The sequence below is a fragment of the Budorcas taxicolor genome, chromosome 2 (genome assembly GCF_023091745.1).
Source record: "Budorcas taxicolor isolate Tak-1 chromosome 2, Takin1.1, whole genome shotgun sequence".
Classification (NCBI taxonomy): Eukaryota; Metazoa; Chordata; class Mammalia; order Artiodactyla; family Bovidae; genus Budorcas; species Budorcas taxicolor.
In genome coordinates, this window is record NC_068911.1 from 162,086,455 (window position 1) to 162,112,775 (window position 26,321).

General features: G+C 43.5%; 1 protein-coding gene across 1 annotated transcript in view; it reads right to left on the minus strand.

Annotated features, from left to right (window-relative positions):
* DNER (delta/notch like EGF repeat containing) overlaps positions 1-26,321 on the minus strand; it is a 374,690-nt gene that overhangs the window by 81,622 nt on the left and 266,747 nt on the right. The window contains exon 8 of the mRNA XM_052662658.1: positions 10,435-10,659. Within this exon, the coding sequence (XP_052518618.1) occupies positions 10,435-10,659 (225 nt within the window). The remainder of the gene's footprint in view (positions 1-10,434; positions 10,660-26,321) is intronic.

Genomic DNA, 26,321 nt, shown 5'->3' on the forward strand with positions numbered 1-26,321 from the left:
GCAATTCTATGATTACGTCAATAAATCTTGTCTACGAGTAGGAGCAGATGCGAGCAAGGCTAAAGTCGTAGCTTGTGAAGAAGCAGCTGGCCCTCATTTTATCTGCAGTAAAAAGGGGACATTTCATATTTTGTGGGTTGTATACTGACCTTGTTTTTCTCTGTACTTAGACAAAGTTATGAAATGGTCTTGTTTGTCTCATTTTAAGTTGGACATGACTTGGCGACTACACAACAATAATGAGTGATCACATCTAAGGACTGTGTTCTGTGTATTTATGTCCTTATGTCCAACAGGAGACACCACAGCCCAGCTGTGAGCACCAGGTTGGCGCCTAACAACTCCAAGACCTGCTTGTAAGTGTCCAACAAGCTTCCAGATGACAGACGCTGCTCCTCTCTTTCTCAATTCTTAGTGTTATCATGACGTCAGTGTACAGCCTGAGACACTTTCTGAGGCAGAGGACAGATTAGGAAAACAAGACAAGCTGCAGCTAGGCAGACAAGATCCTACCTGGGAGCCCAATGGTGAGAGCACTTATCATATTTCACAATATAACAGAAGAAGGGCCTGATAACAGGATTAAGATGTGGGGAAAAGGATAACATATTCTGTAAAAGCAACAACTCTCAAGAATAATGTGATATCCAAACCAGGCACCACCTACAGCATGTTAAACCCAAGAAATATCTTCATCCTAGTCAGTCTGATAAGGTTTTCTGGTTAATAAAGGTGAAAGTTGTCCACTGTATATATCCAAGAATATTAACGCAATTAGCCATTCATTATCAAGCTAAATGTGTTCATATCGTTGTGTGTGTACATTTTCCTTTATGGCTATTAAAGTCCTGATCATTAAGTCTTATCTTAGATTCTGTTTCCAGCAGACACTATCAGAGTGCTGATACTGCCAAATCTGAGTTTAATAGAACAAAGTGATGCCAGTTGTGTCTTTCAGGCTCATCCAGACCAGAAATGTAGCTCACATGTTAGGCGTATGAAAAAAAACAGAGAAAACAGCATCTGAAATTCTTATAACTTCCTTTAAAACGATTTCATTTGGGGGACTTCCCTGATGGTACAGTGGATGAGAATCAGCCTGCCAATGCAAGCGACATGGGTTCAGTCCCTGGTCTGGGAAGCTGTCACACGCCACAGAGCAACTAAACCTGCATACTGCAACTACTGAAACTCGTGTGCCTAGGGCCTGTGCTCTGCAACAAGAGAAGCCCATGCACCACCACGAGAGTAGCACCCGCTCACGGCGACTAGAGAAAGCCCATGCATGACAACTAAGACCAGCACAAACAAACAAAAATTCTTCTGGAAAAAGTCCGAACATCCTTTCTTTTATGGTCTAGACGGTCTGCGTGGCCAACCCTATGACAGAAGAATCAGCAGATACGTGAGCAGCAACTCTTTCCAGATCCAGCCTGTGACAATTAATGAGCATCTGAGGTTATTCCTAAAAGATAATGCTGTTAAAAGTGCTGCACTCAATATGCCAGCAAATCTGGAAAATTCAGCAGTGGCCACAGGACTGGAAAGGTCAGTTTTCGTTCCAATCCCAAAGAAAGGCAATGCCAACGAATGCTCAAACTACCACACAATTGCACTCATCTCACACACCAGCAAAGTAATGCTCAAAATTCTCCAAGCGAGGCTTTAACAGTACATAAACCAAGAAATTCCAGACGTCCAAGCTGGATTTAGAAAAGGCAGAGGAACCAGAGATCAAATTGCCAACATCTGTTGGATCACAGAAAAAGCAAGAGAGGTCCAGAAAAACATCTACATATGTTTTACTGACTATGCCAAAGCCTTTGCCTGTGTGGATCACAATAAACTGTGGAAAATTCTTCAAGAAATGGGAATACCAGACAACCTTACCTGGCTCCTGAGAAATCTGTATGCAAGTCAAGAAGCAGCAGTTAGAAACAGATATGGAACATCAGACTGGTTCCAAATTGGGAAAGGGGTACATTAAGGCTGCATATTGTCACCCTGCTTATTTAACTTCTATGCAGAGTACATCATGCAAAATGCCAGACTGGGTGAAGCACAAGCTAGAATCAAGATTGCCAAGAAAAATATCTATAACCTCAGATATGCAGATAACACCACCCTTATGGCAGAAAGTGAAGAGGAACTGAAAAGCCTCTTGATCAAGGTGAAAGAGGACGTGAAAAAGCTGGCTTAAAATTCAACATTCAAAAAACTAAGATCATGGCATCCGGTCCCATCACTTCATGGGAAATAGATGGGGAAATAATGGAAATAGTGACAGACTTTATTTTCTTGGGGTCCAAAATCATTGCAGATGGTGACTGCGGTCATGAAATTAAAAGACACTTGCTCCTTGGAAAACAGGCTATGACCAACCTAGACAGCATATTAAAAAGCAGAGACATTACTCTGCAGACAAAAAGTCCATCTAGTCAAAGCTATGGTTTTTCCAGTGGTCATGTATGGATGTGACAGTTGGACCATAAAGAAAGCTGAGTGCCAAAACACTGATGCTTTTGAACTATGGTGCTGGAGAAGACTCTTGAGAGTTCCCTTGGACTGCAAAGAGATCAAACCAGTCAATCCTAAAGGAAATCAGTTCTGAATATTCATTGGAAGGACTGATGCTAAAGCTGAAGCTCCAATACTTTGGCCACCTGATGTGAAGAACTGACTCACTGGAAAAGACCCTGATGCTCGAAAGATTGAAGGTGGGAGGAGAAGGGGCCGACAGAGGATGAGATGGTTAGATAGCATCACCGACTCGATGGATATGAATTTGAGTGAGCTCTGGGAGTTGGTGATGGACAAGGAAGCCTGGCATTGCTGCAGTCCATGGGGTCACAAAGAGCTGGACAAGACTGAGCGACTGAACTGAACTGAACTGAACTGAGATTATTCATGGCGGAAAAAAAAAAAAAATCCCTGTTATTTTTATTTCCATGTAGAAATCCTCAGGCTTCCCAGGTTGGACTAGTGGTTAAGAACCTGTCTGCCAATGAGAGAGATATAAGAGAAGCAGATTTGGTCTCCAGGTCAGGAAGATCCCCTGGAAGAGGGCATGGCAACCCACTCCAGCATTCTTGCCTGGAGAATCCCATGGACAGAGGAGCCTGGCGGGCTACAGTCCATCGGTCAGGAAAGAGTTGGACACAGCTGAAACAACTTAGCACCCATGCACACACATAGAAATCCTCTAATGCCTTATAATATAAATTCCTTAAACAGTAACTTAAGGCACCCTCTGTAATGGCAGTATTCATTCAATTCAAGAAAGTGAGAGAGCAGCATTGACATACATGGGGCTTCTCTGGTGGCTCAGCAGTAAAAAAAAATCTGCCTGCAATGCAGGAGCCACAGAAGATACAGGTTCCATCCCAGGGTCAGGAAGATCCCCTGGAGGAGGGCATGGCAACCCACTCCAGTATTGTTGCCTAGAGTATTCCATAGACAGAGGAGCCTGGCAGGCTACAATCCATAGCATAGCACAGAGTCAGACACAACTGAAGTGACTTAGCATGTACGCAGCACGCATGTTGACACATTTACACTACTATGTGTAAAATAGATAGCTAGTGGGAAGCTGCTGTATCACACAGGGAGCTCAGTTTGGTTATGGCCTAGATGGATAGGATGGGAGCGGAAGGCAGGAGGTTCCAGAGGGAGGGGATATATGTATACATATATCTGATTCACTTCACTGAAAAGCAGAAACTAAGACAACATTATAAAGCAATTATACTCCAATTAAAAAAAACCAACAAGGTTGGAGTAATAACTCAAGAGTATCACGCAGGGGTCAAGACCAGTGAACTCAGGCAAACCACCTTCCCTCTTAGCAAGGATTCCTTCCTGCACTGGTCACCATCCAAACGGCCTTTCCAGACCCCACCACTGCTTAGAGATCCCCCTAGATACCACCTGCCACCTGTAAGGGTTATGGCAGGTCCCTGGCAACCGCATGCATGTTGGCGATGTCCATTAGACTCCATGCTCTCACTTCCTCCTTTTTGGGAGATTTCAATTTGTGATTTTCTTAGAGAACACATGGCCTATCACTTAACACTGTCCCTGAAAGATAACTTTTCCATGATTGCTCACTGCTGACATTTTAGTATTTAATACTAAAATCCCATCAGAGCTCCCTAGCCTGATAAGCTAAAAACGAGGTCTGAAAATAAAGCACCTGGCAAATCTGATTTGCAGTCATATCCAAATGGCATTTTGTCAGATGGGAGCTAATTATCAACCTGACATGATTTCAATCTGCTTCCATTTTATGAAACGGGGTCTGCGTGCTCCTCTACGAAGAGGATCAGCCTTGCCGCTCTTCAGCTCGACACCCAATTTCACCTACTCTCATGAGATTCTTCTATTATGCAAACTATTGGTAAAGCAATTACATGCTCCGAAAGATTAAGACTAGAAATTTAGCATTCAGAAAATTGTCATTTTCACCTCTTAAAATGTAAATTCTTTGCCAGATGTTAAGATGCCTTTTTTACTTTACACAATGTCACCTAATGATCTGAGGAAGCAACCCCTCTTAAAGCAATTTCATCTCCCCAGTTTGATGAAAGCGTTGACTGAACTCCAACTGCCTAATGAGTGCAGGCATCCAGAAACAGGACACTTGTTTCTTCAGGCTTTTCAAGGCTTCTTAGAGGCTGGGCATTGGCCGTATCAAGCGAAAAGCTCCAAATGGACACAAATGAAGGCTGGGCAGAGACCAGCAGGTGGGAAAAGAGGGACTTCACAGGAGACACTTCACCCTTTTGATTTGAGGACAAGTGCTGGAATCTCCATGGATAGAAAGCACCTGCATAGCTCTTATTGCTCTTGCCAGGAAACATGCTCTGTGTCTCTCATCTAACACCCTGACACACAACAGAAGATCATGGTCAGCAGAAGGGCATGGAAAGAAATTCCTTCTGTCTAAGTACAGGAACGTCCCTGGTGGTCCAGTGGCTAAGACTCTGCTCCCAGTGCAGGTGAAATGAGCAAGGTCCCTGCTCCACCCACGCCCCTCAGTGTCCTCTGCCTGCCTTCTGCCTGTGGAAAAGTTTAGTCAAAGAAAAAATTTAATCAGAGAAGGGAGAAATGGGGAAACAGAGGAAGACAGTCACAGGAGACTACATAATAATAACGTAGTCATTAAGCATAGTCAAGGATCTTTAGTTGTTTCTCAAGGGATGTAGATAATATTCTGAGCCATATCCTGTGAGCTGTCTTAAAGATACGGAAACACTAGGTGGAGAATTTAACTACACAATGACCAGACTGTACCCAGAACATGAGCTGCTACAATTCAGAGAATTAGCTTCGAAGAAATGGTAGCAAATGGACCCTGGAACTGAAGATTAACTGTACCTAAAACAACCAAGATGATGCTGGTCAGACCACCAATGACCAGTCCGAAGATGACTGTCAGAGCTGGCTGTTGTTTCTGCACGTAGTATTCCCTCACTTTGTCTATAAAAGATATCCCACTGGCTGCCAGTGGTGGCGGGTCAACCTTTGGACAGACATCTGCCACCCACTCTCCCACCAATTGCTGACATTTGAAATAAAACCAAATTTCCTTCCCACCAACCTGGCCTGCTTATTGGCTTTTGAGCAGCAAGCAGCCGGACCCCTCACTCTTTCAATAACGCAGCAGGTGCGGGCTCAACCCTGGGAACTAGATCCCACACACTGCAACTGAGAGTTCACCTACTGCAACTAAAGATCCTGCGTGCAGCACTGAAGATCAAAGATCCTGCAACTAAGACTTGAAGCAGCCAAATAAATAAGTAAATAACAACAACAACCAAAAAAAAAAGAGTGAAAGCTAGAAGGGTGAGATCAGTAACTTGTCCCAGGTCCAGTCTGTGGGTCTGCAGCTGCGACTGCAGCTGAACTGACGCACATCTAAAATGTTACGTGTGAAAATGGACACCAAGGCCCCAAAATGGCCTGTAAAGTCCTACAGGGATAGCCAACAAGTGGGGGGATCTCATGAGTCGCTTCTCCCACCCCCTCAGCTACTCCTCTTTGTGTGGACAGAGAGACACCAAGAAGCATATTTTCTATTTAGGATCATGTAAGCCTCCCACCAGGGGCTTCCCTGGTGGCTCAGATGGTAAAGCGTCTGCCTACAGCAGGGGAGACCTGGGTTCGATCCCTGGGTCAGGAAGATCCCCTGGAAAAGGCAATGGCAACCCACTCCAACACTCTTGCCTGGAAAATTCCATGGATGGAGGAGCCTGGTGGACTATAGTCCATAGGTCGCAAAGAGTGGGACACGACTGAGCGACTTCACTCTCACTTTTCACTTTCAAGCCTCTGCACAAGGCTTCCCAGCTGGTGCTGTGGGAGAGAATCCGCCTGCCAATGTAGGAGACACAGGAGACTCAGGTTCAATCCCTGAGTTGGGAAAGATCCCCTGGAGTAGGAAATGGCAACCCACTCCAGTATTCTTGCCTGAGAAATCCCATGGGCAGAGGAGCCTGGCAGACTACAGTCCATGGGGTCACAAAGAGTTGGACATGACTTAGCACACAAGCCTCGACACACACGTTGACAGATATTACTAAGAAGCAGCAGGTCCTTCTACATAACTACATCCTCACTTCGTTTTCAAAAAACACCAACTAAATATGAGGGTAAGGTGAGTATGTTTGAGAACAGAAGTCAGAGGAGAATGGGAGGAGAAACCTTCCTTCCAGAAGGAGAAAACGGCCTTCTGGTCCTGTGACGGGTGATTTTCTCCGTAGAGCTCACGGAGGAAACAGGGACTCTCAGGAGACTCGTGTGGAGGATGCACTGAGGTTCTTCTCTGGACCCTGGCCCAGGGCATTATCACTACCCCATGTGTCATGACATCCAGAGCTCTGGGAGCAGTGGGCTCCTGAGTCGTGACATGAGGAGGACAGAAGAAGCTTGCTTCATCTGCAAACACCAGCGCTCCCGGGGCCCCACGTTCCAAACAGGTAAGGGCACTGCGCTGCACACCTCCTCCTTCGCCTTGGAGGTGCCCCGGCATGTGCCTGCCAGGCACACAGAAGGACACTGGCCCCCAAGGGGAAGCGGCTCCCACCCCCACACGGCTCTGATAGGGGAGGACGGGTATACTCGCAGGAAGTGCCCTGTGTCACGTGTAGACTACAGAAACGCCTCCACCACGAGGCTCACGTTTTGTCGTTTAGTCACCAAGTGGTGTCTGACTCTTTGCAACCCCATGGACTGTAGCCTGCCAGGCGCCTCTGTCCATGGGATTTCTGAGGCAAGAATACTGGAGTGGGTTGCCACTTCCTATCGTCTCGACCCAAGGATCAGATCTGGATCTCCTGCATTGCAGGTGGATGCCTTACCACTGCACCCCCAGGGAAGCCCACGAGGTTTATGAAAAACCCCCAAAATGTTACTGAAATAGTTCACATCATGTGTCAGCTCAGCTAAGCCACAGGACCCAAATGTCTGGTCAGACGTCAGGCTAGATGTTCTTGTGAAGGTATTTTTTAGGTAAAATGAGTGTTCACAACAGTAGGCTTTGAGTAAATCATTACCCTCCCAGAAAGCAGGTGAGTTTCATCCAGTCAGGTGAAGGTCTTAGGAGCAAAGACTGAGGTTTGCTGAGGCAGGAGGAATTTGAGCTCAAAACTGTAACATAGAAATCATGCCTAAGTTGACAGCCTGCCATCTTGTGCCACATTTTGAACTTGCCAGGCTGCACAACTGCGTGAGTCAGCTCCTTAAAATCGGGCAGTGGTTTCTTTTTCTGTCTCTCCCCCTCTCTCTTCTGTCTGTCTGGAAAATCCTACTCATGCAGTTACCAGGCAGACTAACCAGGTCCATTCCTGCTATATTTTAGAGGATTGGGGCCCTTGGCAAAACATCAATCCCATGACTGTTTAGAAAACCAGAGAAGTAGAAGCCTACATGAAAGAGGCTTTTCAATACCCTTCAAAGGCTCAATTGTATTTCCCACTCGCTCCTTAGGTGATGGATGAGCAGGAGCTGTGCCCCCAGAAAGTTCCAGACCAGGCATAGCACAGGGGAACCGGGGCACCTGGGCTGGAACCCGGACTCAGCCTCTGAGAGGGTGAATGGCCACCGACAGGTGATTGAATCAGGAATAAGGCATTTCATACCTTGGTGAAAACACACTTCCCCCACATCCATCCAGCAGAGAGGGCACATAAAAGGACCACAGACGTAAAGCACCCAGCTCAGGACCAAGCAAGACTGAGCTCACTAAATCGTACCTTATTGTAGACAAAAGATACTGATAAAACACACTTCCTTCTACTCCCATCCGCAAAGGGGCAGAGAAACACATCCAAGGATAAGTTTTGTTTGTTTGGGTTTGGTTTTTGTCTTTTTTATTGGAGTTTAACTGCTTTACAATGTTGTGTTAGTTTCTGCTGTGCAGTGGAGAGAAGCAGCTACACGTAGGCACAGATCTCCTCCCTCCTGGACCTCCCTTCCCCTATCCCACTCCTCTAGGTCATCACAGAGCACCAAACTGAGCCCTCTGTGCTGCACGGCAGGTTCCCACCAGCTATCTGTCTTACACACAGTAGTGTGTCCATGGGATTTCCATGGTGGATCAGTGGTAAAGAACCACTCTGCCCATGGAGGAGACACAGACGGGTTCAGTCCTGGGGTCAGGAAGATCCCCTGGAGAAGGAAACAGCAACCCACTCCAGTATTCTTGCCTAGGAAATCCCATGGACAGAGAAGCCTGGCGGGCTACAGTCCATGGGGTCGCAAAGAGTGGGACTCAACTTAACAACTAAACACGTGTATATATGTCAGTCCTAAGCTCTCAGCTCTTCCCACTCGTCTGTCTCCCGCTGTGTCTACACATCCGTTCTCTACATCCGAGTCGCTATTCCTGCCCTGGAAATAGGTTCATCTCTACCGTTTTTCTAGATTCTACATTTGCCTGCCCGCCTACTATTTGCTCAGTTGTGTCTGACTCTTTAGCAACCCCAAGGACTGTAGCTCATCAGGCTCCTCTGTCCATGGAATTTTCCAGGCAAGAATACTGGAGAGGGTTGTCTTCCTACTCCAGGGGATCTTCCTGAGGTACCAAACCCATGTATCCTGTGTCTCCTACATTGCAAGCAGATTCTTTACCCATCAAGGAAGCACTCTATAGATTCCACATATATATGTTAATAAAAACATACACGGATAATTAATATAGAGCTTCAAATACCATGAAAGGGATACTGTGGGTGACTGTGGGAACTCAAAGGAAGGAAAGCTCATTCAAGCTTAGAAGGGGAAGTTTGCAGGCGAGATGGGGTGACGGGGGAGGAGACACTCCAGGCAGAGGGTACTGCATACCAGAACCAGGAGTGGAGCCAACCAGGGGACTTGTCGGCCATGCACATGGGCCAGAGAAGTGGGGCGGGGATCACTGCGCTGGCAAGCATTCTAAAGAGCCAGCTCGTGCAAGGATGCAGACGTGGAGAGAATATAAATCAGGAAAGACAGAGCTGCTGGTGTGCGTTCTTTTCAGGTCACACCAGGAGGCTGCGCGGACACAAACTTTAACTAGTAACTACCCTGACTTCTCAGTCTCAAAACTTTCACAATCAACAATCAGTGATACAAATGCAGAAGTCATTTGGAAAATAAATGATGGAACTTGAGAACGCTTACACAGGAAGCCAAAAAAGTCCTCTAACATGAACTGTGCCCCAAGTAAGAATTTTAAATAATGATAAAATGCTGAATGGACTGCATTCTGCTTTGTGTGCACGTGAAAATGAAAAACATTCCATTAACCTCAGAACCCAGTAATAAAAGATATATAATGCAGGAAAGGCTCTGAAGTGACCTATAGTCAATTGTCCAAAATAATTAAGCTATTATCAGTCCATGGGGTCTCAAAAAGAGTCAGACATGACTTAGGGGCTAAACAACAACAAAAAGATTAAGCCTGGTTTTCATTTTCTTCATTTTGCTGACTTAGATTTTCTTCTTTTTCTATAATGACTGTGAATGTTCATGAAAAGAGGAAAGGGTATTTTTCAAAGCCTGCCTAAGGGAAGTCTAAAAAGAAAGGGTGTTATACTTCTCAGGCGGCATTAGTGGTAAAGAACCTGCCTGCCAATGCAGGACTTAAAAGATGAGGGTTGGATCCCTGGGTTGGGAAGAGCCCCTGGAAGAGGGCAGGGCAACCCATTCCAGTATTCTTGCCTGGAGAAGCCTGGTGGGCTACAGCCCATATGGTTGCAAAGAGTCGGACACAACTGAAGCGACTGAACACACACACACATATACACACACACATATACACACACACAAAAGTAGGGTCCACTTGGATGGACAAGCAAACCCCTGCAGCGGGCCAACCTGTACTCAGATGCAAAAGAAAAGTTAAAAATTGGGAAACGGAAGGAGAGGGCTTCCCAGCCCGGCCACGGTACCCACCTGGGTCACAGAGGCACTTGTAGCTGGTGCCCACACTGCGGCACGTGCCATGGGCACAGGGGCTGAGCGCACAGAAGTCCACAAGCTGCGCGCACGCTGGGCCCGTAAAGCCCGCGCTGCAGCTGCAGCCGAAGTGCAGCCCGTCGGCGTAGCAGGTCCCGTTGTTCTGGCAGGGCGCCGAGGCGCACGGGTCCACCTTCTCCTCGCAGGTGGAGCCCAGGTAGCCTGCGGAAAGATGCAGAATGGTGGAGGGGTAAAAAGAGACATCACATTCCACTTAATCACCGAGAAACTCGGGCTGCTGTTCAGAACTCTGCTCCATTGTCAATTGATGAATACCACACAACCCAACCAGGTGGGTTTTCTTTGCTTTGATAACCAAGATACTTCCATTTTGGTGGAAATATAAAATGTATGATTGCTTAGGTGTAGCAATGGCAACCCACTCCAGTATACTCATGCCTGGAAAATCTCATGGATGGAGGAGCCTGGTAGGCTGCAGTCCATGGGGTCGTGCAGAGTTGGACATGACTGAGCAACTTCACTTTCACTTTTCACTTTCATGCATTGGAGAAGGTAATGGCAACCCACTCCAGTGTTCTTGCCTGGAGAATCCCAGGGATGAGGGAGCCTGGTGGACTGCCGTCTATGGGGTTACACAGAGTCGAACACAGCTGACACGACTTAGCAGCAGCAGCAGCAGTGAAATACAGGGAGATAGATATACTGGGTTGGCCGAAAAGTTAATTCGATGGGTAACACCCTATGGAAAACCCAAACGAACTTTTTGGCCAACCCGATATGTATATCTATGTATGTACAAAGTAGAAAGATGGCAAAAATAAACTAATGGTGATTGATTTCAGGAAGCTGGGATTGGGATCAGTGGAGAGATTTCACTTATTATTTAATACACATTGCTGGAGGAAGATATTCCTTACTTTGTTTTAATAGATGAATATTCCTGAATTTAAAACCTTAAATCCATATAAAATAGGAAATGTGAAAAATATCATTCTCCCACCTTTATTCCTTTGTTCCTCACTCGTTTCTCTAGAATAACCCGCTGTTAGCAGTTTCTTGAGTATATAATTTTTAACAATTTGGTCATTGCAATGGAAAAACAAACTGGGTGTATCCATACAATGGAACACTATTATGCAACAAAGAGGAAATAAATTTTCTGACGCGTGTGCCAACATCATTGTAGTTTAGTCTCTAAGTCCTGTCTGACTCTGCGACCCCATGGACTGTAGGCCACCAGGCTCCTCTGCCCATGGGATTTCCTAGGCAAGAACACTGGAGTGGGTTGCCATTTCCTCCTCCAGGGAATCTTCCTGATCCAGGGATCGAACCTGTGTCTCCTGCATTGGCAGGCAGATTCTTTATCACTGAGCCACCTGGGAAGCCCTGTGCCAACATGGATGAACCTAAAGGACATATGTTAAGTGAAAGAAGCTAAATACAAAATACCATATGTTGTATAATCTCATTTATAAGGAATGTCCAGAAAAAATAAATCTACAGGTAAAATAAATCTCTATATAAAGTAGATGAGTAGTTGCCTGGGGCTGGGGTGGGAAGAGGGACTGACAGAAGATAGGCATGAGGGAATCTATTGAGGTTGATGTAAATGTTCTAATGTTGGATTGCAGATTGTGGTGATAACTGCACAACTCTGTATATTTACTAAAAAGCACTGAACTGTACTCTTAAAATGAATGAAATTTATGACATGTAAATTATACTTCAATAAGCTCTAACTTTTTTTCATTTTAAATGTATTTCTTGTGCATATGATTTTTATTTTGTGTGTTTCAGTATTTCTCAATTAAAAAAATACATATCCTTCTACTATAGCACAGGGAACATATTAAATATCTTGTAATGAACAATAGAATCTGAAAATATACAACTAAATCACTTTGCTGTACATCAGATATTAACACAACATTGTAAATCAACTCTACTTCAATTAAAAACATTTTTTAATTATCAGTTCAGTTCAGTTCGATCACTCAGTCGTGTCCCACTCTTTGCGACCCCATGAATTGCAGCACACCAGGCCTCCCTGTCCATCACCAACTCCTGGAGTTCACTTAAACTCACGTCCATCGAGTCGGTGATGCCATTCAGCCATCTCATCCTCTGTTGTCCCCTTTTCCTCCTGCCCCCAACCTCTCCCAGCATCAGAGTCTTTTCCAATGAGTCAACTCTTCGCATGAGGTGGCCAAAGTACTGGAGTTTCAGCTTCAGCATCAGTCCTTCCAAAACACACCCAGGGCTGATCTCCTTCAGAATGGACTGGTTGGATCTCCTTGCAGTCCAAGGGACTCTCAAGAGTCTTCTCCAATGCCACAGTTCAAAAGCATCAATTCTTCAGCGCTCAGCTTTCTTCACAGTCCAAGTCTCATATCCATACATGACTACTGGAAAAGCCATAACCTTGCCTAGATGGACCTTTGTTGGCAAAGTAATGTCTCTGCTTTTGAATATGCTATCTAGGTTGGTCATAACTTTCCTTCCAAGGAGTAAGCGTCTTTTAATTTCATGGCTGCAATCACCATCTGTAGTGGTTTTGGAGCCCCAAAAATAAAGTCTGACACTATTTCCACTGTTTCCCCATCTATTTGCCATGAAGTGATGGGACCAGATGTCATGATCTTAGTTTTCTGAATGTTGAGCTTTAAACCAACTTTTTCACTCTCTTCTTTCACTTTCATCAAGAGGCTTTTTAATTATACAGACATGTATATGTGAATCTGTAGGTCTGTGTGTCCAAGTAGGTCTTTAATAATACTTGAGTAAAACCTATTCTTCTAATATTTTAAGAGCAGTTTGGAAATAAACTGAAGACTATTCAGTTTTAGAAACAAATTTAAATAACTTTACTCATATACAGTTTTTATTTCAACATTCTATTTCACTTTTCTTATCTAGATTTAAATTTATATTAACCATCTTCACACAGAATGCTCAGCAATATTGGAAACCTTTGTTGTCAAGGACACAGTGAATATATAAACCAAACAAAATTAGTTTCCACACTTTAAACCATCACTCATAAATTGGCAGTATCAACTTGAAATTTTTCGGTACAGATATAGAAAATTCAAAAAATTTCCAGTGCTATTTAACATTTTATAAACTTCCCTATAGCTTTTAATCAGTACTGATAACACTTGAATTCTCCAAAGAGCCCCTCTGCAGCCAAGGGTGGAATGTAACTCCATTCTTCATGAGATACATTCCATTTTACTCTGAATGAAAAGAATATACTTGAATATGCATCATATGGAAAACTCAACAATGAAGGCAGTCCTGACCCTTCTCATTTTCTACCTCACCTTTCTCATTTTCTACCTCACCTCAAAAACAAGGCTGAAATTATTTTCATCATCAAGTTGTTGTGGGTTCTAAAATGATAATATCAAATTTTCTAGAACAGTTTCCAGTCCAATGCTGAATGAATGAATAAAAAATGGTAATAATAACAGTCACAACTGACATCCACTAATGGCTGAGATGTACCAGACACTTCTAAGCCTTCAAATGCATTAATTCACTTAACCCTGGGGTAATTGCACGATGTAAGAACTATTAATAGCCCTATTTTAAAAAAGAGAAAATGGTGACCCAGAAATGTGAAGTATCCCGTTCAAGTCTACCGAGCTAGTGAGACAGACTAGACAAAGATTTTACAATAACATAACACTGTCATGTCAGAGCCCAATTGATGGTGGAAGAACTGAAGAGTGGGCAGGGCCTAAGAACACAATGCAATAACAGTCAAAAGTGCAGATGCCAGCAGGAGTCCAGCAGACCGTGTTGCTGAAGGAAGTGGGCCAGTTATAAAGCAGTGGGCAATGGCAGGGACAGTGGCTAACTACAGAAGGCATGGCCCTCCAAACGGGGTGGCCACGATCCCCCTGAAGCCAACTGCTGCCATTGGAATGTTAGACCATTTACAATACCTTCTGAATTTTCAAGGAATACCTGAAATCCAGATTCTTGTGTGAACCCTTACTATTTTACAGTGTTGATAAGTCATTTCTCTGGGCCCTGTATATGTGGTTTCTCAGTCTGACAAAATGTTAAGCACAGGCTTTGGAGTCAAAAGAAATTGGATTCAAAACCCATCTCTGCCCACTAAACTGTGGGACTGTGGGCAAGAGCTTAATCACCCTCATCTGTTTCATGGAATGGAGACAGCAATGCCTATAGCATATGGTTTTTATGAAGCTTAAATGCAAAAACCTACACAAACATTTGGTATGATGACTGATAAGTAGTGTTCAACAAGAAGCAGCTAAAATTATAATCCCCTTCATGGATCATAACCTTGTCATGCCAAAAGGGCTTGCATAATGCAATGAAGCTATGAGTCGTGCCATGCAGGGCCACCCAAGACGTACAGGTTATAGTGAAGAATTCTGACAAAACGTGGTCCACTGGAGGAAGGAATGACAAATCTCTCCAGTATTCTTGTCACGAGAACCCCACGAACAGGCAAAAAGATATGACACCAGAAGATGAGCCCCCCAGGTCAGAAGGTGTCCAATATGCTCAGCTCCAGACAGAAGGAAGCAGCTGGGCTAGAGCAGAAACGATGCCCAATTGTGAATGTGTCAGGTGATGACAAAATCCACAAAATTATGTGATTCCCAGGCTTTCCAGACCGGAGAACAATGTGGATGGTATTGTTACCAACTGCAAGGGAAAATACAGGAAGAGATTCCCAGGGCAAGCTTATGATTCCCAGGGGAAGAAAAGACAGACAGATGGACAGATGGATGGAGAGACAAACAGATGGATACATTTTAAGAAAAGAAAGTGAAAGTGAAAGTCACTCAGCCATGCCCGACTCTGCGACCTCATGGACTATATAGTCCATGGAATTCTCCAGGCCAGAATACTGGAGTGGGTAGCCTTCCCGTACTCCAGGGATCTTCCCAACCCAGGGATCGAACCCAGATCAAATCCCATACTGCAGGTGGAATCTTTACCAGTTGAGCCACAAGGAAAGGCCAAGAATACTGGAGTGGGTAGCCTATCCTTTCTGCCGGGGATCTTCCTGACCCAGGAATCGAATCGGGGTATCCTGCATTGCAAGTGGATTCTTTACCAACTGAGCTATGAGAAAACATCAGAAAAGCAAACACGAAAGGAGAGTTGCCTGAAATGTCACTGAACCCTGTCTAAAAGCCAGGTGGGCTGGCCCAGACTAGCCTGCTAGAGGACAGGAGACCCCAAGGAGCAAAGCATCCAGCCCAGTGAAGCCACCCTAGACCAGTTAGCCAGCCTGTGGCTCTCTGAAATCCAGCCCAAACTGCCAACCCCGCAATCATCATGAGCTAAATGAGTAATTGTTGTCTTAACCACTGAGTTCTGAGGTGGTTTGTTATGCCGCAAAAGCTGATTGACACAAGAACAGGAGACAGCACTGTATCTAAATAGGATCTAAATAGGAATGCAGGCAAGAGGGAGGCCTTTGTTTTGTTTGCTTTATGCAAAAGGACTTAAAAGACGATTGAGGGACTTCCCCGGTGGTCCAGTGGTTGAGGCTTTGCCTTCCAATACAGAGGGTGCCAGTTCGATCCCTGGTCAGGGAGATATAATCCCATGTGCCTCTTGGTCAGAAAACCAAAACATAAAACAGAAGCAATATTGTAAAAAATTCAGTAAAGACTTTTAAATGGTCCACATTGAAAAAAATCTTTTTCAAAAAAGGAGGAATTGATTATGTACTAGAAGAAATTTTAACTAAAGAAAGGATCAATAATGTTTGTTGAATTGAATATCTAAAAGATTCACTGCTACTGAATCAGGAATCCTGCATTTTATTATTATTAATAAATAATAATTTCTTTTCCTTTTTCTTACCAATTCAAGAAAAATTAAAAACAAGATGAGAATGCATAATGTTTTATACTTTCAGAGAATCTTAATATACCTCAGGAAATACTGAAGACAGAAAATCCTTTTAACATATTATCCTAGTCAGAAGGAAAGATAACGTAATCTAAAATGTCATTCTGTTATAAAGGATGATGACAAAGCAAAAATGAATTCAAGCTGTATCTCAATACATTTTATGGAAATGCATGTGATTTAGGGCAATTATGGAATAATTTTCCTGGCTTCAGTTCAGTTCAGTCGCTCAGTCGTGTCCGACTCTTTGTGACCCCATGAATCGCAGCACGCCAGGCCTCCCTGTCCATCACCAACTCCCGGAGTTCACTCAGACTCACGTCCATTGAGTCCATGATGCCATCCAGCCATCTCATCCTCTGTCATCCCCTTCTCCTCCTGCCCCCAATCCCTCCCAGCATCAGTCTTTTCCAATGAGTCAACTCTTCGCATGAGGTGGCCAAAGTACTGGAGCTTCAGCTTCAGCATCATTCCTTCCAAAGAAATCCAAGGGCTGATCTCCTTCAGAATGGACTGGTTGGATCTCCTTGCAGTCCAAGGGACTCTCAAGAGTCTTCTCCAACACCACAGTTCAAAAGCATCAGTTCTTCGGCGCTCAGCCTTCTGATGTGAGTCCAACTCTCACATCCATACATGACCACAGGAAAAACCATAGCCTTGACTAGACGGACCTTAGTCGGCAAAGTAATGTCTCTGCTTTTGAATATACTATCTAGGTTGGTCATAACTTTTCTTCCAAAGAGTAAGCATCTTTTAATTTCATGGCTGCAGTCACCATCCACAGTGATTTTGGAGCCCCCAAAAATAAAGTCTGACACTGTTTCTACTGTTTCCCCATCTATTTCCCATGAAGTGATGGCTTACAAGATCATTAATGAACACTACATGCTAAGTCGCTTCAGTCATGTCTGACTCTTTGCAACCTCATGGACTGTGGCCCACCAGGCTCCCCTTACCATGGGATTGTCCAGGCAAGATACTGGAGAGGGGTGCCATTTCTTCCTCCAGGGGATCCTCCCAACCCAGGATCCTCTCTTATGTTTCCTATATTGGCAGGCGAGTTCTTTACCATTAGTGCCACCTGGGAAATCCAGTTAACATTAGAAAAGGAACTGATTCACAGATTAAGTGCTGAGCCAATTTTCAAAATGCTATTTGTTATGGGCCAAATGTTTATGTCCCCTCAAAATTAATATACTGAAGCCTTATCCCCAAAATGTGATGACATGAGGAGGTGGGGCCTTGGAAAATCATGATTAGATAAAGGTGGAGCCCCCATGATGGGATTAGGGGCCCTGTAACAAGAGGAAGGTGTAATCACCCTTATGGCAGAAAGCAGAGAAGAACTAAAGAGCCTCTTGATGAAAGTGAAAGAGGAAAGTGAAAAAGTTGGCTTAAAACTCAACATTCAGAAAACTAAGATCATGGGATCCAGTCCCATCACTTCACAGCAAATAGATGGGGAAACAATGGAAACAGTGAGAGACTTTATTTTCTTGGGCTCCAAAATCACAGCAGATGGTGACTGCAGCCATGAAATTAAAAGACGCTTGCTCCTTGGAAGAAAAGCTATGACCAACCTAGACAGCATGTTAAAAGGCAGAGACATTACTTTGTCAACAAACATCCATATAGCCAAAGCTATGGTTTTTCCAGCAGTTATGTATGGATGTGAGAGTCGGACTATAAAGAAAGCTGAGGGCCGAAGAATTGATGCTTTTGAACTGTGGTGTTGGAGAAGACTCTTGAGAGTCCCTTGGACTGCAAGGAGAGCCAACCAGTCAATCCTAAAGGAAATCAGTCCAGAATATTCATTGGAAGGATGGATGCTGAAGCTGAAACTCCCATACTTTGGCCACCTAATGTGGAGAACTGACTTATTGGAAAAAACCCTGATGCTGGGTAAGATTGAAGATGGGAGGAGAAGGGGATGACAGAGAATGAGATGGTTGGATGGCATCACCGACTCGATGGACATGAGTTTGAGTAAGCTCTGGGAGTTGGTGATGGCCAGGGAAGCCTGGCATGCTAGTCCATGGGGTCGCAAAGAGTCGGACATGACTGACAGACTCAACAGCAAGAAGACACACCAGAGTTTTCTCTGCCATGTGAGGACATAGCAAGGAGGCAGCCATCTGCAAACAAGGAAGAGAGCCCTCACTAGAACCTGACCTTGCTGGCATCCTTATCTCCGACTTTTTCATGACACAAAGAATTCAGAGCTGGGAAGCCAAAGCTTGAATCTTACTTGTGTGTGACCATATTCATGAATTGGAAGGCTTGATATTATTAATATCCAAATTGATTCACTGCAATTACCAATCAAAAATCTCAGATGGCTTTTTTTTAAATAAATTAACAAGGTGACACTATAATTTATATCAACACACAAGGGACATAGTACCCAAAAAATATTGAAAAAAGACAAATTTGGAGGATTTACACTAGCTGGCTTCAAAACTTAGTTTAAAGCTACATTAATTAAATCACGATTATTGGGTGTCTACTATTTGCAATTCAATAAATCAAATTCTGATTGATAGACCATATTGGCACAATCAAATAACTAGTTCTTGCATGTCTTAGCATCCTCATTTGTTAAGAATGGAGATTATAGAAGAGATTACAGCTGTATATATCAAGTAGTTATAGTTGTGTTAGCAGAGAGAAAGAGACAAATTCTGGTGTTAATAGTAATAGCAAATACTGAGTTCTTTTTTTTTCTGAGTTCTTATTATATATCAGACACTATGCTAAGCAATTGGTATCTATCTTTTATTTATCACAACCACTAACTCAATTAGGGTCTACCATTATGGGGTCACAAAGAGTCAGACACATCTGAGCAACTGAACTGAACTGATTATCCACCTTTATAGAACAAGGCCTAGAGACTTGATATTAGGGAACTAGTCCCCCAGGGACACTCAGTAAGTAGGAAAAGCAAGGTTCAGACTAAGGTCTGTAACCACAGCTGTGCTCTTAAGCCCCATGTTAGGCTTCCTCGAGTAATGGTTTGCATAAAAGCACTTGAAAAGTTGAAGGTGCTATGCTAGCATGTGGAATTAGAGTCAGATTAGACCCGTCGTTGTCCTTAAGTCTTAAATTTAAAACAGCTTTAGAAAACAAAAAATTACTTAGCAATGATGATTTTTGAACTCAGGGCATTTGAAATGTCCCAAGCCTGACTAGTTCTCAGTATTTCCAATATCACATGCAAGATGTTTTTTAAAATATAAAAATAAAACTTGAATCTTAAGGAGTAAACTTATTGCATACCACCTTACCTACCAACTCCTTATAAAATTAGAAGTCATCTTTATATTCATCCAAATATTTTAAAAATCATCCAAATATCAAATTTAGAGCCATGATGCCAACCAACACAAGCCAGCCCTTCCAATGTGTTGATCAAAGCTAGACGTTAGCTAGTTTATGGTTCTTGCTACACTGCATCATACAGGGGCACTAATGTATAACTTTTTAAAATTTTGAATCAAAACTGGCTTGGAAACATGATGCTGATCACAGAAAGCCTGAATATTGCATGAATTTAGTTTCAAAATTTAAGCTGCATCCCAGATAAGAAACACTGTACATTCAATATACATGTAAAAATATAAGTACCTTTGGAAGTGATCCCAAACTCAGATATGGCAAAATATGAAATGATTTCTCTGTATAAAAATAGGGAAGTCAGCGACCCAAAGCTAGAGCAGACAGGTGTAAAATGAAACTGTGCACTGAATTTCCAAAACGCAGGGAAGTTCTGAGAACGCTGGCAGAAAGATGCTTTACACCACACGGTAGAAATGGCCTTGGATCATCTGAAACTGAGACTCAGCCAGAACACATTTCATCTTTCCAAGAACCATTCTAAACATGGACCAAGATTCCCATTCACTCTATTTTCTCCTCTGCCTCTCCCTCTGTCCCTTTCTCTTTACACACACACACAGACACGCATTACACAGAAAGAGCTTTAAACTCTATCTCCAACAGTAGGAACTTCTCTGCATTCTCCTGTCCCTGAAGACTGTTACCAGTTCTAAAAGTAATTATTTTAGAGAGCTTTTGGGAAAGCTTCCCTTTTTGTCAGTATAACCCTTGAAGAACTTTGGTCAGCCTATCAATCATCTCTTAAGGTAAATGACTCTGAAAATTCCTCTTGCAAAATATGCAAACCAAATTAGTAATGGTGGCAAAGGCAAGAATGTTGGAAAACAAAATTTTACATTCTTGGGTTCAGCTACCTTCCTGGACACATTCAAACTCCAAAACGTGAAGAACTCTATATGGAACAAGTGAAGTACAGTTTGGTGGAATATTGAAACATAAGTAATAAAAATAATAATAGTAATGTCTCTGAAGCCACTGAAAGGTCAGTAAGTTACCATAACAGAGGGATAACGTGTAAGTCCTAATTGGATGCTGATGGACTAGTACATCTGGATTTTCAATCCTACTTGAAGAGTAGAAAATGAAAGGCTATTTGATAATGTTAACCAAAAGGTGCAGAGAGAATGATGAGGATGGTGATATTTCTTATTTGGAATAGTTTATTTCAAGCCATATGAACTTCCAATGACGGACATCAGGAAATGTTGGAAGGAAAATGCAACAGCTCCAGAGAAAAACCTCTATTTCCAACACATGGAAGCAACATCAGCAGCCAAGAGATTTAAAACAGCCCATTGCAACAAGAAGAAAGTTCAGAAAAGGATGGAAGATTTAAGGAGTACAGAAAATAAAACAGAACTGCCAAAGAAATCTAACGAATGAGGGGCTAATATTAAAAAAAAAACAACTTTGCCAACTAAGGTCCGTCTAGTCAAGGCTATGGTTTTTCCTGTGGTCATGTACGGACGTGAGAGTTGGACTGTGAAGAAGGCTGAGCGCTGAAGAATTGATGCGTTTGAACTGTGGTGTTGGAGAAGACTCTTGAGAGTCCCTTGGACTGCAAGGAGATCCAACCAGTCCATTCTGAGATCAACCCTGGGATTTTTTTGGAAGGAATGATGCTAAAGCTGAAACTCCAGTCCTTTGGCCACCTCATGCGAAAAGTTGACTCATTGGAAAAGACTCCGATGCTGGGAGGGATTGGGGGCAGGAGGAGAAGGGGACGACTGAGGATGAGATGGCTGGATGGCATCATGGACTCAATGGACGTGAGTCTGAGTGAACTCCGGGAGTTGGTGATGGACAGGGAGGCCTGGCGTGCTGCAACTCATGGGATTGCAAAAAGTCGGACACGACTGAGCGACTGAACTGAACTGAAGATTTAGATAATGGACTGTTGCCTCAAATTTTGTATCTGAGCCAATATTTACATGAATATGCCCGCTCAACATTTACTATATAAATAAAAAGTCAACATCCTTGAGATATATACATTATGGAAATCAGATATTTAAGAACAAAAGAAAACATTTCCGGAAGATTTTAAACTACAAAACAATAAACTCATTCTATCTAGAAAGCTATCGAGATGTCAGAAGTTTCTGCAATATTAATAAGGAGAAAATGGATACAGCAATACTGGCATTTTCGCTGAGAGTGTAAAGATAATTTACATACAAGAAATGCTGTGCGTAGGCATTTAAAACTTAACTCATGATTTCACTGTCTGGGCAGATGGTTCAAGTCAGAAACCTGGGAATCACACCTGATGCTTTCTCTATCTTAATCCCCATATTGAATCAATCAGTGGTTATTAATTTGAGCTCCCAAATACTTTGGGAACCTGAACATTTTGTTTCATCTGCGCTTCCACCATCCTAGCCAAAGTTACAATTATTTCTCTCCTCGTCTGTTATAACGGTTCCCTCTGATGAGATTCCCTGTTCATCTTTCCCCGTCACCAATTCTCCAAAGAGCAATGAGCATTATTTACTTAGAATGTACATATTACCATGGCTTCCAATTACTGTTAGAATAAAATTGGACCTCACCTCCATAAGCATCAAGCCCTGCAAGCTAGGACTCAGCTGACCACTCTGGCCCCTCTCTCTAGAAGCCAGCACACTGGCCTCCTTTGGTTCCCCAAAAGACCATGTACAGCCTTGCAACATGCCATCTCTGTGGCCTGGACATTGCTGGTCTCCTATCTGCCTCATAGTTGGTTCCTTCTAAGTTTTGGGTTCTCAGCTTCAAAGTGAGACAGACGGGTCTTCTCTGATCGTCCTAGTCTAGACAGCCCTTTCTTATTCTCTATCACTGTGGCCCGCTCACCACCTTCATAGGACTCCTTGAATCTGTGTGTTCCCTGACTATGATCTGTCTCCCATGGACTTTCTGGATGAGGAGTCATGCTGATTCCTCTCACCCTCAAGCCCCAGCACCCAGCATGGTGGCTACTCTGTAAGTATCTGTGCCATAAACGGGCAGACGACTGAACACACGAATGACAGAGGACGTACTCTAACAGACATTATACATTAGGGTAGTTAGCAAAACAGGATTGATAACGATGTTTTAAGTTTGGGGAGTTACGGTGAGGAAACATGAAAAAGATGTTAGGTTATTCCCTTTTTACTGATAGAGGTATAAGTAAATTACCGCTGAATCAAGCTAACGGGAGACGGGGTAGTTCATCTAAGTGCCTTGATGAGCAGCAAAGGGAAGCAAGGATAAGGAAGAGCTTGGACTCTCCAAAATGTATCTTTTAACTGAAGCGACCAGGAGGGCATACCTAGGATGATGCAGGAACAACTTGAGGCCGTTTCTTTTTCTTTCTGCAAACATTTTACTGAATGATTCCAGTGTAACGTGAGGTTGGAGGGACTGGCCCAAGCTGTCAACATGGGGTCAGTGTGTGTAGCCCAGGCTCTAAAATGGCAGAGATTCCAAAGAAAGGATTATTACGAGGGTGCGGCAGGCCAGGCAAACCTCCTGGGAGAGTTGGGTTTTGTGCTGGGCTTCAAAGGAAAGCCCGAGTCTTGGCTGGGCGGAGGAGGACAAGGAATGATATTAGAACCAGAGAAGAGGTTTTGGCTGATGTTTGTGGAAAACTTAATTGAGACCACATTTGTTCTGGTTCTCAGAAAGCAGACAGTTATGTAAGATAAAGAGGAAGAGGGAGGAATATCTAGGAAAAGCAGGTACAAAGCCATCAGACGTAAAAGGCCCACAACAATTACATATAAAATGTGACTTTTCATTTTTAAGAAAATCCATTTGAGAGAGTAAAAACCACCTTAAGGACTTTCTCTTTAGGAGAACAGAAAGACAAATTTAGATCTAAGACAGGAAAATGAAAAATAATTAGGAAATAGAGGAATCTTAAATCAACTTTTCCCCAGTTTAACCTAGAAAAGAGAAGGCAGAAGAGATGAAACTTATTTAAAGTAGATGAATTATATGAGCAAACATAATTCGCCATTAACCATGGAAATTTAGAGGTTTAGTCAGAAAGCTCTATGATTTCCTTTGGGCATTCATTTATCGAACCTGTACTAATTGAGACCAACCATGTGCCAGGCACTGTTCAAGATCTTATATTCTGGTGAGGAAAACAAGTAGAAAGACAAGCAAATAGACATCTGGTACATACTACTGAAGCAGGTAAAGGGCAGAGAATAACGGGGAGGGGGGTGTCTTAAATAGTGGGGTCAGTAAGACCTAAATGACCAACGGGCATGAGCCATCTTCAAGCCAGGAGGAAGGGTTCCCACAGGTGCCAATGTCCAAAGATCATTTTGTCCAGAGGTGAATGGTGCCCCCGGAGGACAATTCTCAAGTAATTGTGCATTTTGGGGGCTTCCCTGATAGATCAGTTGGTAAAGAATCCACCTGCAATGCAGGAAACCCCAGTTTGACTCCTGGGTCTGGAAGATCTGCTACAGAAAGGATAGGCTACCCACTCCAGAATTCTTGGACTTCCCTCATGGCTCAGCTGGTAAAGAATCTGCCTGTCTGCCTGCAATGTGGGAGACCTGGGTTCAATCCCTGGGTTGGGAAGATACCCTGGAGAAGGGAAAGGCTACCCACTCCAGTATTTTTGCCAGGAGAGTTCCATGGACTATATAGGCCATGGAGTCGCAAAGAGTCGGACACGCCTGAGCAACTTTCACTTTCACTTTCAAGTACAACAAGCTGCCAGCAAAGAGTGGCAAGAAATGATGCTGGGGAGGCAGCCAGAGATGTGTAAGCCCTGGACCACATTTCTGATGGGAAATCACCTGAGGTTTGAGAGACATAGGCTGGAAACACGGGCTTTCCATTTCAGAAGGATTACTTGGCTATTGTGTGGAAAATGGACTGCAGAAGTTGAGAATGAATCACAAAGAGAAGCCAGGAGCTTCCCTAGAAGTCCAGACAGAACTGGAACCTGGAGCGACTTCCCTGGAAGTCCAGTGGTTAAGAGATTTCATTCCAATGCAAGGGATGCAAGTTCAATCCCTGATGGGGGAACTAAGATCCCACATGCCTGGTGTGATCAAAAGATATCTTTTTTAAAAAGCCAACATACAACTGGAACCTGGAAAAACCCAAGAGGCTAGGAATGTTGGCCAAATAACAGAATCATTCTCTCTGACATGAGAACAAGGAAAATTTCCCTGGAAGAGAGTCAGAGGATTGCCTTCCATATGTAAGAAGGATCTTGATGTCTCAGTTTATGGAAATTGTAAGTTTGGAGAAAAATGGAAAAAAAAAAATCAAAGACAGGAACTAAGAAATGAGAAATGGAATAAAATATAAGTCCTTAAATGCCTACCATATAGTACCCGGCAGGTTCACAAGACAAGTGTTATCTCATACACAGTATGAAACTGAGGCCCAGAAGGGTTAAGGAACTTGACCAAGTTCAGTTCAGTTCAGTCGCTCAGTCATGTCTGGCTCTTTGTGACCCTATGAACCATACCACGCCAGGCCTCCCTGTCCATCAGCAACTCCCGGAGTCCACCCAAACCAACATCCATTGAGTTGGTGATGCCATCCAGCCATCTCATTCATCCTGTCGTCCCCTTCTCCTCCTGCCTTCAATCTTTCCCAGCATCAGGGTCTTTTCAAATGAGTCAGCTCTTCACATCAGGTGGCCAAAGTATTAGAGTTTCAGTTCCAACATCAGTCCTTCCAATGAACACTCAGGACTGATCTCCTTTAGGATGGACTGGTTGGATCTCCTTACAGTCCAAGGGACTCTCAAGAGTCTTCTCCAACATCACAGTTCAAAGCATCAGTTCTTTGGTACTCAGCTTTCTTTATAGTCCAACTCTCACATCCATACATGACCACTGGAAAAACCATAGCCTTGACTAGATGGACCTTTATTGACAAAGCAGTGTCTCTGCTTTTTATGCTTTGTCTAGGTTGGTCATAACTTTCCTTCCAAGGAGTAACCAAAGCCATCCGATAATCGACAGAAGTGAAATCCAACACAAATCTGTCTCTCTCCAAGGACCTATGAATTTCTAGCCCCAGTTTCTTGATCTTTTTTTTCTTTAATAACACTTATTTTCATGAATTTTAAATAGGCTGGTGAGTGGAAACACCTAATTTCCACTTCCATACAAAGAACATCAAAGGGGTGTTAAGCCCTGTTGCCAGGTTTGACAGTGTCAAGATCGTACCAGACCCAGGATTATTATTATCCCCTTTCTTGTGAATGTTAGGGCTCCTGTTGGCAAAGAAGGCTTTATAGAAACTTTCTTGGACTGCTCCAAGAAATTAATCCCTGAGGGAACTCTGCAGCTCTGCTCTTCAAGCAAGTGGCTCTCAACCCTGGCAGCCGTGGAGCCACCTGGAGAGTTTCTAAAAATCCAAAGCCCAGTTCCCAGCTCTGGGGCTGCTAATGTAATTGGCCTAGGTGTGGCCTGTCATCAGGATTTTTATGAGGAGGATCCACCTTTCCTTCATACAGTCTTTTCTCTGCTGGTAGACACAGTGTTTCTTTCTATTTAGTCCTGAGGAATAAAATACATAAACTATTCCAAGTTTTAATTGGCTTCCCAGGT